Source organism: Melospiza georgiana, chromosome 1 (assembly GCF_028018845.1).
Source record: "Melospiza georgiana isolate bMelGeo1 chromosome 1, bMelGeo1.pri, whole genome shotgun sequence".
Lineage (NCBI taxonomy): Eukaryota > Metazoa > Chordata > Aves > Passeriformes > Passerellidae > Melospiza > Melospiza georgiana.
In genome coordinates, this window is record NC_080430.1 from 142,814,045 (window position 1) to 142,828,530 (window position 14,486).

The following is a 14,486-nucleotide window of genomic DNA, read 5'->3' on the forward strand; positions in this document are numbered from 1 at the left end:
TCAGTACTGTGCTGCTGCTGTGAAAAGCAAAATCCTTCTGGGCTCTGAGAGCAGGAATGCTGTAGGTAAGATGCAGAAAGGGTTTATTGCCCTTCTCAGCACTGAAAAGCTGAGCCATGGACCTGCACTTAAATAAATATAAAAACCACCAACAGACAAACTGAAAATTGTCGAGAAGAGAGCAACAAAAATGATCAGAGGTCTAGAAAACATGACTTATGAGGAAAGATTGAAAGGGCTGGGTTTGTTTAGTCTACAGACTTTGAAACATTCTAATAAACTGTAAAGATGTAAAAAAATATATCGCATCTAAAAGGGGTAATCAATTGCCCTTTATCTCTGTGGCAGAAGGTACAGCACAAAGAAGATAGTATTAAAAGCTCTGAGGCCAAAATACCTCAAGTTTGTTACTTGGGGAAGGATGAGAGCATCTCGTGGCAGATTTTCAGTGTTTTGGACAAGTACCATGAGGGACTGGGTAACTCACTGTCCCATGGAACAGACTGGTTTCAGCCATGTGGTCCTACAGTTTCCTTGATCTAGTGACTGTGTCAGGGTACCTGAGGACAAGGCCTTGGAGATTATGAACTTTTAGAGCACTCCCTGATTTGAAAAAATGTGTCAGGTGCTCAACCTTTATAGAAGTTGCAAGAAGAAATCTTTTTAAAAAGCCTCTTTTCCATGGCTTCCATGGTTATTAAATGAAGAGCAACAAATTCCCACCTTTTCATGGGGCCATCATTGCATTGTGAAGAACCTTGCTGCTCTCCCATAGGGGATTCCCATCTAGGTGAGTACTCAAATGCTTGAATATTTAGATGATCAGACCTCTGAAAAAGCATGTAAAAGTGCATCAGGTGGTGACAACCTTGCAGATCCTGCTCCAAACATTCCCTTCCTGACAATGGAGAAAGAGGTACCTTGGCCAACCCTTGCTAGGAGTGCTTTTACAATTGTAGAGCAGTGAGGATGGTATTAGGTACTGGTCCAGGTGGTGCTCAGCACCTGATCAGAAAAGCAACATCCCTTCTCCCCATCGTGCCCACCCAGAGCTGAGTATTCCATCCTGGAACTGTGTGTGCTTCTCCCCAATTGTGACTGAGCAACTTTGTTACCCCTTGTCTGTCTTGGAAAGGCTCAACACTGTGTTCTGATTTCAACCCCTCTTCTTCAAAGAGCCCCAAAAGTTTTGTCAGAGTCTGCATCAAAACTCACCACAAGACAAAAGCACATTAGAAACCAGGTTTTGAATTTAATGCCCAGCAATCCCAAATTCCTTGAATTATGGGCACGAGGCAAGAGGTTTGGGAAGGAAAGGAGCACAAGGTTGCAGCCAGAGCAGAGCTGGCCATAGCCCTTGGCATCTCCAAGTACCTCTGGGTCGAGTGGGGGCTCCCCAAGAGATGGGGGAAAGATGCTGTGCTCAATCCTGCCACAACCCTGCCTCTTTTTGCACTCCCCATTTCCTGCCCAGCTCTGCAAGGTACTGCTTGGTCCCACATGAGCACAGAGAAAATCACTAGTTATATGATATGGGAATTAAAAAAAAATCTCTTTGCTTCTAAGTGTAAACCTATGACTGAGGCAATGGTTTGCAAACATGGGATTATGGCCCCAAGTCAAGTTTTTTTTCCCCTCAGTTTTGGGTACAGTCACGAGCCTGGCAGGAATATGTGTCAGCTAAAATGCATGGCAGCAACTGGCATCTCCTGGAGTTTGGAGCTGAGCAGGGTCACAACAGGATGGAGTTTGGGAAGGCAGCACTGCAGGGTTAGGAATAAACATCTCCCTGGGGCAGACTTTCCATAATTGGCCATGACAAGGCTTCTTTCTCCAGAGAGCTGGAGCTGGTCTGTGAGGAAGCAGGATGAATCACTGCTCCCGCTCAATTTGGCAAATGCCGTGATTTCGTTCTGCTCTGCACAGGGAGGAGATGATGATATAGACTGAAGGACAGAAGAGAAATCTAGCCAAAGGCTTCTGAGGTGGGAGAGGAGTTTGAGTTCCCACTCATTTTTCACAGGTTTACTCAGGCCCTTAGAAGGAAACCCTGGCAATACCCACTGGTGCAAAAACAATTCCCTTTATCAACAAAGGGAGGGAACAATGGGGACTCCTGAACACAAAGCTCATGCAAACAATAATAGCCCTTTTATTTTCCATTGTTAAACCAGCAGTTGATACTAAATACTTCCTTCCAGCCCTCTACTTTGTTAACTATTTCTGTCACTCTTCTGCTCAATTTATGGGACGGGATCTTAGTGTCTGGAGCTGGTTTTCTGCAACGTGGTGGTGACCACATGGCTGTGCAGCCTTTTGTGAAGAGGAAGTTGAGCACGGTTTCCCTCGTGCCATCCTGTATCCTTTGAAAAGTTCCACTTTTTTGTCAAATATGAAGAAAAAGAGGTGTTGTTTCTGCTGGCCTTTCTCTGGATAGTGGTCATCTGTAAAGCTCCTTGCTATCTCAGCAATCTTACCAAGCCCAGTGACCTAACAGCAGTTCACAGCCTGTTCAGTGTCTGATGATTAATCCCCTCCCTTTCAAAGTATGCACTTAGTGGCAGAACCCCACGAAAATATTGGTGGAGCAGAGCTGTTTTGCCAAGTGGCAGATTTAGACTTGCTCTTCTTGGAAAGCTGGCTTCCTGTCACTGGCTTTGTCTCATGGGCTTTTTTCCAGTGGTTTGGAGAGAGGAGAAAGGGAAAAAGAAATTGTTCCTCCCAAATACCTCTTCTCTTTTACATCCCCTTTCCTCTATGTGTCCTCTCTGCTATTCTACATTTCAGGAACTCCATCAGCCAAAGTCATCCTAACTAACTCCACTGCTATTCCTCATGCCAAAGGAGAAGAAAGATCCCTGCAAAATAAGATCCCTTGAAAAAGAAGGTGCAGACTATTTTGATTTCCATCCTGTTTTCTCCTGATTCTTCAGAGGCCAGGCAGATGGAACAAAATTCTTCCCTCACTGTGGAAGAGTGTTAGCTCAAAAAAGTCAAATCTGCTTCTTGTTGCAATATGAGAGTTCGGATCAAGCATCAGTCTTTTGCCAATTTCTAATTAGCTGATAGGAACATTAAAATTTTATTCCTTATGAGCTGACCACCACAGCGAACTCAGGCATCTGCTCCTGGGCTGGTTACAAGACTGCAGCTTGAGGCTTCCTATTCTAAACACTGCCACCACTGGAAAGGAAAGCTTGGTCAGCAATGAGCAGCAAAGGGCTGTGGCAGGCAGCTGAGTTTGCATGACAGCAAAGATCTTACTTTCCATGGAGACAGCAGCATCCCCCTTCACTTCTGAAGTCAGTACAAGAACAACTCCCACAATGGGTTCTTAAGCCATTCTTTCTCCTGTTTCCTCTTGAGATGCTGGGTAAGGCCTCCAGACTGGACTCAGCAGCGCCACATGCAATATCAGCCAGGTGAACACAGTGTGAGCAAAGCTCATGGCCTTTCTGGCACAGGGTCTGGAAGGACTAATGCCGCGGGTGCCTTCAAGGTCAGGACTTTGTGTGACCCCAGGAAGACTCCCCAAGTGCTCTCTGCAGAGTGAGGTGGGCTCTTTCTGGGAAGAAAAGCACAAAATATCAAGGAAGTACCAAGAGTTGTTTAGAGAAGGTTAGAACAGGGGACACACTGGAGTGTCAGGCACCCATGGTCAAAGAGTCTGTGTGGCAGTTTCCCCTTTGGTGTCCATGTGTCAGTCTCTGGATCATAGCAGTCCAAGGAATCCAGGTCCTTGATGGCATTGTCTGAGGTGAGACACCGTCCTCCTGTGACATACAGCTTGTTCCTGATGACAGTGGCCCCATGATGCATTCGTCTGTCCTTCATGTCTGCACATTTAACAAACTTGTTGCCTTTTGTATCATAAGCAATTATTCTCCGGGTGTACCCTGAAGGCAAAGTCAGAGGTGGAAGAGACAGATGGGAATTAAGCACTTATGGCCAGAAGGAATAATAATGGTATATTTCATGCTGGTCTTCAATAAAACATATTATAGTAGTACATAATTTGGAAGAATTAATATATCTAAACTAAGAAGTGATGATGTGTCACAGGGATGCCTGGCTGTCTATCTTCCTTTCCTGTCTGTCCTCATCCTGTCTCGTAGCACCTTGGCAGCCAAGGCTTGATGAGCGCCATAAAGCCCACCCATCAGGCAACCAATCTATCAGAGTTGGGCTTGCAGTTACCTGCATATGCCTTCAAGCATCTGAAAATATTTCTTTTTACCAAACAGACTCTTAGAGCTTCACTTGGAAATACAGAAACCAGTGGCACATGGGTTGGGCCTTGTTGGGTTGGAGTTGTAGCTGTCTGCTGACTGGGGCTGGGTATGCAATGGCATGGTGCCACCAGTGCTCGCTGCACTCCTGAAGCCCTCAGCACCACATCTGTGCTGCCACCATGCCAGTGAGCCACTGGGCAGCTCCTCCTCTGAGGGGTGAAATAACCTCGTATCAGCTGAGAGGCCAGTGCTGGTGAGAGGGCCACTGCACTGGAGCAGTGGGGGTGTGGAAGCCGGGTACCCAGCAGGACCTTGCCCATGTAAAAAAACATGAGTGTGGTCTGAGGTGAGGGCAATCTGCCTGATATAAGCCTGATAGTCTTGGACCTTTGGACTCAGCCCTCCCCTCTTCTCACTGCAAAGGATAGCAGTGGTCTCTCCCTGAGGGGTGACACTGCCTTGAAGTCCCGTGCAGTTTGGGTTCAATCCTCTGCTTTGCTGAAGATGCTATGTGTCTCATTTTTCCTTAAAAAATTCAACACATGCTTAGTCCCAGCAGTCTGTAGTCAGGGAAGAGGCATTAAGGACTGTAGAGGGCCCAGTTATCAATGACATGATACTCCTGACTGCCACAGGCAGAGGCTGGTCCTCAGGTTGAAAAAGACACAGAGAAGTTTCCTCTTTCCAAGTGTTTCACACTCCTTTTGGGATATTTCACAGTTAACCCCAGGAGGCAGCTAAAAGATCAACCAACACCTCATAGACCTACAGCCCACCCATCCTGGCAAGCCATCCATGGCCTTGTGGTAACCCTGCTTTCCATTCTTCCAAGTGAGGAGACAGGGAGGACCAGGCTGTGAGGGGAGGGTCAGGACCCCCATGCTCCTGGCTTCCTCCCAAGAGCAGTAACTTCCATTGGCTTTTCCTCAGTTTTCTCCACCCAGGTACTGCTACTTGGGGTAAGAAAGTGCCTCATGGAGAATTTATCTCCACTTCAATTGCCATGAGGCTCCAGAAGAGAAGTGGGCACACTCCATGAGGCTCCAGAAGAGAGTGGGCACACTCCTCCTTTCCTTCCCAAGATCCAGGTGCTTTTTGAGGGAGCACCCCAAACAGTGAGGCTGCAAAAACCCCCAGGATCTGGGCAGGGGGAGGGAGAGGGAAGGTGAAACAGAGCCCTTACCACCTACGATGATAATCTGGTCTCCAATCACAACAGCTGGTGCACAGACATTCTTCACTACTCTGGTCTCCATACGAAACCATGTATTCCTGGAGACATGGTAAACCTGGCAAAAAAATATTCACACAGCTGTTTATGTTTCATTTTAACTAACATCTGTAATGACAGAGGAACTTTGGGTTTTATTTTGCCCTCATAAATACAATCCTCTGACTCAAACCACTGGAAATCTGAGAATGCACCCACTTTTTTTTCCTAACATGTTCCCTTGAAAGCATTCTGGATCCCCAAGATTGTCTGCTGAGGAGATGCTAGCACATGCACTGAAGGAGTGTCTGCCGTATGAAAGCTTCTTGCAAGGCTGTTAAATCACTGTAACTAGTTCTCCCAAAGGGCAAGCTGATTCATTTCATTTTCCAGTTATCCTGTGTATTCCTTATTAGCCTTAGCAATTTCCTGGGCAAACAAACCTCAGCTTCAGCTAGCTCTGCTGGCAGCCACTGTGTTTGCCCAGCTGCTATATTTATGCTAGCGACTGGTATGCACTCAGACTGGCAAAGGGACTTAGACTGGTATCTAAGTCATCGATTTATGTGAGAAAAAGAGCTGTTGCCAGATGATGATCATTCAATCATCTGCATCTGGGTGACACAAACTTTTATGTTGTGTTATCTGCTTCTTAATATAGCAAATACCACCAGGGCATCTCTCCACTAACTGATAAATACATTTCCTTCCCCCTGATAATGAAGTACCGTTATAAAGCATTGCTCATGCCCTTGTTGCCATCTTAGCTTAATGATCCTTCTTAGTTAAAGCACCTTGAACAGTGAAAAGCACTCATGGGAAAGAAACATTTCAATCTTGCTAAAGCTTCATATCTGATAAGTAAAAATGTAATGTATTTTTTCCTCCTGATAGAGTGTAACGGCTGAAAGCAGGCAGAGAGCCAGCAACATGTGGCAGGAGCCCCATTTTTAACACAGCTGTTTATCCAAAATGACTGTCAGTTTAACTTCTGGCCCTTTGATGAGTGAGTATCTAATCACCCTAATGATGGTGTTTGCGTTTGCTGTGAGCGAGCAGGTGCAGGCTGAGGCCCCGCTCAGCACCACGTGCAAGCACTGATTTTGGTGAGATTGGCAAGGGAGCTGCTGCTGCCTGCCATGGCATCACCTGTGGCAGCCCTGGCCCTGGGGCCCACCAGTGGCACGGCTGACTGACACCCAAAGCAGCACCTCTGGGGCTGCTGCCTGAAAAACATTCAGAAGGGGAAAATGGAAGGGTTGCAATGCTTCTTGAGGCCATGGATCAACCCATCCTGCCTCTTGCTGCAACACACAATGACATTTTTTGAGTGGTTTGATTTCCTCATGAAGGTGATGGACTGCTGAATAGCTTAGAGGAAATTGCCTATGACAAGCAGGACTGACCATTACCTGGATAAGCCGAACAGGGTTTTGCATTATGTCTTCTCCCCCAAAGAGGTAAACCCTCTGATCTTTGGCAGCAACAGCAGGGTGAAGGACGGCAACAGGCATGTTTGCCATGCTCTCACAGGTGTTGTAGACACTATCATATCTTTCCACAGAATTCAGGATTTCCTGGTTTTCACCAATTCCACCGAATGATAAAATATAATTTTTATATGCCAGGCTTCTATGGGAGTAACGTGGAATTAGCATGTGCTCAATCAACCTCCACTGATTGAGTTTGAGGGAGTAAATGTAAATATTACCACTGACCAGACTTTTCTTATTGCCAACAGGCATCCCTCCAAGCACAAAAACATTGCTGTGCAAACTCACTGCAGAGGCTTTGTAGAGGCGCATGGGAAGTTTGGCCAGGCTCAGCCATTGGTTTGTCTTCTCGTCATACAGCAGGACATCCCTTGTTGTCTGCTGGCTGTCCTTCCTGCCACCGATGATGATGAGGAACTCCTGGTTGGAGTACCTGCGAGGAACATGCACCATGGGTTTGATGTCAGGCATGTTGGTGCTGTACAAGGAGAACATCTGTCTCCAGGCTGACTCCAGGATGCTCCTGCAAGTGGGTGAGGCCTGAACGAGCGAGTCATTAGCAATGAAATGGAAGAGGAAGGTTGGATGGACATACTGAAGTCGGACCTTCTTGAACAACTCTTGGATGTAGCCTTGTCGTGCCTGGAGGTCGTGCCGGATCCAGACCATCAGTGCCTCAAAGACCTGCTCCTCCTCCCCACAGAGCTCATCATCCCCAAGGTAATCGATGAGCTCTGTGGGACAGAGCTCCTTCAGGTCCTCAGAAGAGGCCACCAGAGGAAAACATTTCAAAGCCATAGCCTTGGCTTTCTTATTCAGGCTTTGGCAGTTCAAGACTTTTGCCAGTCTGATCATGCTCAGACAGTTGTCAGGGGTCAGCTTGTCCTGGAGGTAGGTAGAGCAGGCCTCAAACAGCTTAGTGTATTGCAGCATGGATGCAGTCTCCAAGAGGCACAAGACATTCTCAGTGGATATGAGAATCTCCCCAGTGTAAACATAAAGGATAATCTGATCCAAAATATTGGCATCGATGCCCTTTAGAATGACTTTAGGCTGGTGACTCTCCCTGAAGTTGTTACAGAACATTGCCTTGAAGTATGGGCTGCTGGAAGCCAGCACATTTCGGTGACAGGGGATTTCAAAGCCCCCGGAGCAGAGGGTAACATCGGTCAGCATCCTGCTCTGCCGCAGAGCATTCAGCTGCCTCAGCAGTTCAGAGGAGAAGTCCTGGTCTTTGAAGAGAAACTCTTCAGTGGACCCCTCTTCCATAGCAAAATATGAGAGAGATGAATTCTGGACTTGGCAGAAAAAACCTCCAAATTCTTAGCAGCTTTTATTGAAAAATCCAGCTCCAAGGGAACAAATCAGGACTTTGATGTTGCTGTAAATATCCGTCCACTATTACACATAAAAATGGAACATGGTTTAAGCACAGTGGGAAAATAATAAAGAAGCCAAAAGGTCGCTAAGACCCTTTAAAACTTTCATAAAGTTATCAGATAGGTTGCAAGTCTGAGGTCAGCACTGCCTGTGTCGTTGGCAAGAAGCAAAAGCACTGAAATTATCTCACTGATTTTGGATTAAAGCTGGAGGGCTGAAGCAATTGGTTTGTCCATTTCCATCACGTTGAATAAACGCACTTAGACATTTATTCACAATTTTAAAGTATTAGCAGTTTAGTAGCTTGTGCCTCTTTCCTCTAGAGTTAGTCACTCCCAAAGAATGCAAATCTGGCAGAGCTGAACTCTGCAGCAGGACGAACAGAACCCTAGAGGCTGGGAATCTGCATTAAAAGTTATTTATTAACTCTGCTTAGCTGTGGTTTTTTATGTTAATCAGACACACAATGACTAAATTAAGTGCCAGGCAGAACAATATGATGAGTATCTACGGTCATGGCTTAACTGCTCAACCTGCAGTGGAACCGAAGGGTAGAAACGTTTACCTTCTGCTGTCCTTCACTGCATGCACTTACTCTCTGTCGTTTATTCTCTGCTGAGTTTTTCCACAGCTAGAGCCTGGGCAAAACCCTACGAACCCACGGGAGGTTTCTGTCGGTGGGTAGGTGATTCATAGAGGGTGGTTTCTGCCGTGTTTGTGCCGCGGCCGGGCGCGCAGGAGCGGCGGGCATTGTGTACATTCCTGCGCTAAGAATAGCGCGCAGCGCTCCGCGCTCTTATCGCATGTGACGCCGCCGCTGCCTTTTGCAATGACCTGGCTGCTTCTGAGCATGCCCGGGTGGTGTTTTTCTGGCAAATGTTTACATATAATAAATAGACACGGAGAGGAAAGTTCACTTATAAAAGTCCTGGCTGTCCGTTTGGAAACAGTGGCAGGGCGCTGTCCTGAAGTGCCTGGGAACTGGAGAAGCCTGTAAACAGTCTGCAATGCCTCGCACCACGCTGTCACCGGCGTTCCACGGGGAAAGGCGGAGAGGGAAGGGCTTCCAGGGACTCCGGTGGGACGGACCGTGTCTCCACCCTATGGAGAGATCTGGGGAGCATCAGCCTGTTGCAGTGTGGTGGGAGATGCTGATGCACTGGGACCCCTGCATCCAGCGCTGCTCCAAGCTGGTAGCCCAGCTACCTTCACCAAGCAGAAAGTGAAGTTCACTCTTGGAGCATTTTATCTTTATGATGTTCCTTGATATTTCATATAGAAAACATCGGGTTTTGGCCTTTTGTCTAAGGACTTCAGCTCTCTGAAACCCCTAGCAAAGAATTCAGATGGCTCAAGGAAGCTCAGTGTTACAGGTGGGAGGATGGGAGCAGGTTGCTGCAGTGAGTAGCAAGCTGGAAACCAAGATTCCAGAGTGGCAATTCCCAGGGTGGCACGGGGCTCCCCAGGTCCTTGATGGGGTCCCTCACTGCAGATGGCTGCACATGGACGAGCTAAGCACCTTTTGCAGGCAGTGAGGTCTAGTCAATACAACTGAGTCTGCCAAGTAATTCAGGTCACCATTATGTGCAACCTGTACTTGGGCAGGGGAACAGCTCTCCAGGCACTGCTGGGTGTCCACAGGTGCTCAGCTGCCTAACTCACATGTAGGTGCCCATATTTAACATTTCCATGGTAGGCATCTATGATGATGAGCCTAAATCCATCTTCAGGGCTGGGACCATTCAAATGCCTTGTGCCAGGGGAGGATCCTCCAGAACCCCAGCTGGTGGCCTGTCAGGGTCTTCAGCAGGTCAAGTGTGATGTGTCCCAGCTCTATACAAAATTCCTGGGTGTTTCAAGAGAAATAGAATTGGCTGCCCTTGCCTGGGCAACTGGATTGGGCTCCTCATCTCTGCTGAGATTTCTCTCTTTGTTCTAGGGTGGGGTTGAATCCAAAATGCAATTTCTAAGCATCCCTACAACAGGGAAACACAAGGTTAAAGCAAAAGTCCTTCTCATATTTTCAAGCTTACGGATGAGTCATGCCTGCATTTAGTCACAGCGAGGCAGACGAGCAAAAATCCTTGGGAGCCTCATGTCAGCTCCTGTGCCAGGCTGGTGTCTGCAGTCCTCCATGTGTTCCTGCCCCTGTGTCCATGGTGCAGCAGATACAGGGATGTGGGCAACCTCTTGCTCTTAAAATGGCGGCTTTGCATCATGGGCATGCTGTACATGGCCTTTCTGACGTGGTGAAGTGCCTGAAGGCAATGAAACCCCTGAAGGCCCAGCCCCATGTTAAAGGCAGGGTGGAGTCAGGCTGGTGTAGATTTTTGAAGGCTGCCCACATGGTCTGGGTGCGTGTTTGCAAAGAGGTGAGGGAGGGCAAGCGCAGGAGCCACTGGACTTGACTCTTGCAGATGAGTCACTTTGAGGGTAAACATGGCAATCTACAGCCTTTTCCCTCTTCTCAAGTAAAGAAATGACCCAAGAATGATGTTGGGGTGCTGGGGAAAGTGTACCTTCCCTCCCTACTCCCTGCCGCCACTAACTCACCCGCTGGACATGATCTTGCTATAAATATTTAGAGTGGCATTAAAAACCCAAAGGAGAATTTTTTCTCTCTCCTTGTCCAGGGAACATTAGCTACCCAAACAAAACACCCTCTTGCTTTCTTTCTTGCTCTGTATGCATTTGCTCTTGTTGCAGTCCATTCTGATGATTGATGTAGCTTTATATCTCTCTTCTGGCTCCAGCTCCTTGCTGCCTGTTTAGTTCTGCCTCTTCCTGGCAGTGGCTGTGGATTACTCTCTTAACCCTTTAAGAAAAAAATAATGGTGTCTGACTTCATTAATGACATTGGTTTATGGGGTTGGGGAAGGCTAGGTAGGATGTTCTTGTGCTTCAGACATTGATAAATGTGACATTTATTTATAAGATCCCAGGCTCGATGGCTTTGCGCAGTTACGCAAACTCCTGCTCGCCCAGAGTACAGAGTGTGCTGTTTGCATAGCTCATTGCTTTGGGGAGGGTGGTGATGCTCCTTGCTGCATCCCCACACAGGTCCCTGCCAATTTAGAGCCAGGGCTTCTGAGCAATAAAGCTCCTGCTGCCTGCCTTACAACTCTCTTCAGTTTGTTCCCCAGAGATTATGGCTTCATATCTGCAACAAGTGGGCACATAAGCACTGCTTAGTTAGGGTTTTCTTTATAAATACACTAGAAATCACTTTTCATGCCAAAGACAATATGTCCTGTATGCCCCCCACTTTATGGAGGAGGGACGGGAGGTGGGTTATGAGCCCTGCTGAGAGGGTAGAGCTGTGTCTGCTGTGGGACAGTCTAAATTGTCAGATAAAATCAGTTTCTAAATGAGCTCTTGCGGCAAGTTTTCTAGGGAGGTATGTTATTGACTGAACCAGACCTGAGTGGTCTTTCTTTTGGGAAGACAAAATTAGTGCATTACCATGAGAGTGAGATCTTGCACAGATAATGGTCCTGTCTGAACACAAATGGGGAAGTGGCCTCATTCACAGGGTGTGTGACCCAACAGCACCTTGAGATGTGATGCTGCAGGTGCCCCATAGCCCTTGATGGGCTGGAGCTATTGGGGGTATTAAAAACTGTGACCCTCTGTAATTGCTGCTGTACAAACTCCATCTGTGGCCAATTTCTAGAAAATAGAAGCATCTACCAGAGAACAAACATGCTGTTGTAACACTATGTACTCATCCTGCTCCTTCTGCTCTTTCTCCTTAAGTGTTTGGCATCATTCAGTTTTGGAATTGTGGTGATTGAACCTTTGATCTGACCCAGAGCAGCTCTTCTTATGCTTTAATGCAATAGGATGATGAAATGTCATGCACTGAGCAACAGAGTGGAAAAAAAGCTGTAATCTGACCAGCCAGCAGACAGGTGCACAGAGACTGGTGATGTCAGACAACTTTAAAACTCATATACTGATCCTATTACAATTCAGGTGAAAATGAACAAATATGGATAAAGAAAAAGGATTGCTCAAGACAGAGACTTCACTGAGCTTATTCAGTGTTATGTGCAGGATCTCAATGACCACCAGCCCCCACAGTAATCAAGAGACAGATCATCCCTTTGCCCAGATTTTCAGTCTAAACTGACAGGGGACAAGAAAAAATATTTCTTATTATGGTCTTAATAAAACTGGGAGAGGGAATAAAATGCAGGATTAACAGTTCTAATTGTATAAAGAGACAATTACAAGGATCATAATTAATCAGATGCCATGGAGAGGATGGGAAGATGCCTCAAGCAGCAGTGGTGGCTGGCTGGGGTGACAGCTCAGCCTAGGCTGGGAGAACATCAGATTGCTCAGGGACTTGTTCAGCTGAACTTTTGAAATCTTGAAGGATGCAAATTTCACAACCTCTCTGGACAACCTGCTTCCATATGTCTGATAGGAATTTCTTTTGCTGCAATTAGTGAATGCTGTCTCTTGCCCACAGAAAAATCTGCTTTCTTCTGCTGCTGCTATTTGCCAGCTATCTGACCTCCTTCCTATTCTTTGAAGTCCAGATATCCTTATGGTCTTTCTCTCTCATTCTTTTGTAACTATTATGTTATTAATTTTCTATTTAGCTGCTCTGCAAACATGTTTTCCCTGAGTCCTATTGCCACAGCTGTCATTCACATTGATATGATACTTAATGCTGAATTAAGGCTTATTTGAAGAATCTGGGCTTGGTTCTGATTTTGCAGGCAAGGGCAACAGGGTTCATCTATAGATACTGGTCTTGAGCCCCTGACCTAACTAATAAAGGCATGGGGACAAGTTTTACAGCATTGGAGTCACAGAGCAACTTCCCAAGAGTCACTGTTTGCATTGTGTACAGATAGAGAGATACAGCATGTAATTCAGTAATGACTTTGGCCCAGTGTACGTGGGTGTGAAGATGTGTGGGCTCCTGGCTTGCTTTCAGGCCAATCTCTAATTAAAGAGTGAAAGATTAAGATGAAAGCAATTGCACTCTTCTTTAGTCAGAATGACCTACTAGTGTTAATTAAAACAGTCTTCAGGCAAAAATAAATTTGGCTGCCAAAGTTATGTGCTTCACATTAAATAAGGACGTAGCTGGTTTAAAGAGTGCTGAGCTTCTAGAGGCTTCACAGAAACCACTCATACAGCTTTGGGCACTTTTGTTGGAATATTTTAAAACAAATCCAGCTACTTCATGTGTATTTCAGACACCCACTGACTTTTTCTTCAAACTACATCATTTGAGAATGGGTACCTTATCTTGGTGTGAGCATACAGTGTTCTGGAGGATAAAATATCACCCTATCATTGGACACCAAAGTATCTTCATCTATCTTTTCTATGGTCTCTGGTTACAGACCCATGGCAACAGCAACAAGAAGATACTTGGATCCTACATTGCTCTGTTCTTGCTGGGTCTGAACATTAAAATCCCTGTGATGAAGACATTCAGGCATTCAGGATCTGCCCAAATATTTTTAGGTAGCTAGAAATGTTCCCAAAGAAGGATCAGGCCTTTAAAATGCCACAACATCCTACTACACCTGTGTGAGACACCAATCATTGTTCTCAACAGCCACACATCTCTCCATCTCTCATTTATACTGCCCCATCTTATAACTGGGTGGCCAGGTGTTGCTGCTGTGACATTGATCCAAGAGGGGAGAAACGGGTCCAGTGCTTCAGAAATGCTGTTTTCAATGGGAATAGGATGGCAGCAGTCATCACACTTCAAAGGCCCTGAACGACCCTTCATCATGCAGAGTGGTGGAGCACTTCAGAGGCAGAAGGGGCCAGACAAAGAGGAACACTCATGAATCCATCTCCTTGACCTAAATTCTTCACTCTCTTCTTCTTAGTCATCAGGTTCTGTTATAGTTTTTTTCATGTACATCTTCTCTCATATGATGATAAGATCTTAGGGTAATTCAGGGAGGAGGGGAACTCCAGTGGTGTCTAATTCAAGCTCCTGCTCAAAGCAAGGTGAGCCATGAGATCAAACCAGGAAATATCCCAGGATGAAGACCATGCTCAATGTCTTCCTCTTTGGGAACACCATTTCCTGCCTGACATCCACCTCAGGAAAGACCCTCCTCTTCCCCTGTGATGCTCCTGCACCATATCCCAGGATGTGGTGCTGGTGGGGACTGCAAGTCTCCTTCA

The 14,486-nt window shown here is 46.4% G+C and overlaps 1 protein-coding gene across 1 annotated transcript; it reads right to left on the minus strand.

Moving 5' to 3' along the window:
- Positions 1-3,609: 3,609 nt before the first annotated feature.
- Positions 3,610-8,213, minus strand: KLHL38 (kelch like family member 38). Its single transcript, XM_058037612.1, has 3 exons — positions 6,855-8,213; positions 5,416-5,521; positions 3,610-3,896 (listed from the first exon to the last, which is right to left on the minus strand). Exons 1-3 carry the CDS (start codon positions 8,202-8,204, stop codon positions 3,610-3,612), a joined length of 1,743 nt encoding a protein of 580 aa, XP_057893595.1. The 5' UTR covers positions 8,205-8,213.
- Between the last annotated feature and the right edge of the window lie 6,273 nt (positions 8,214-14,486).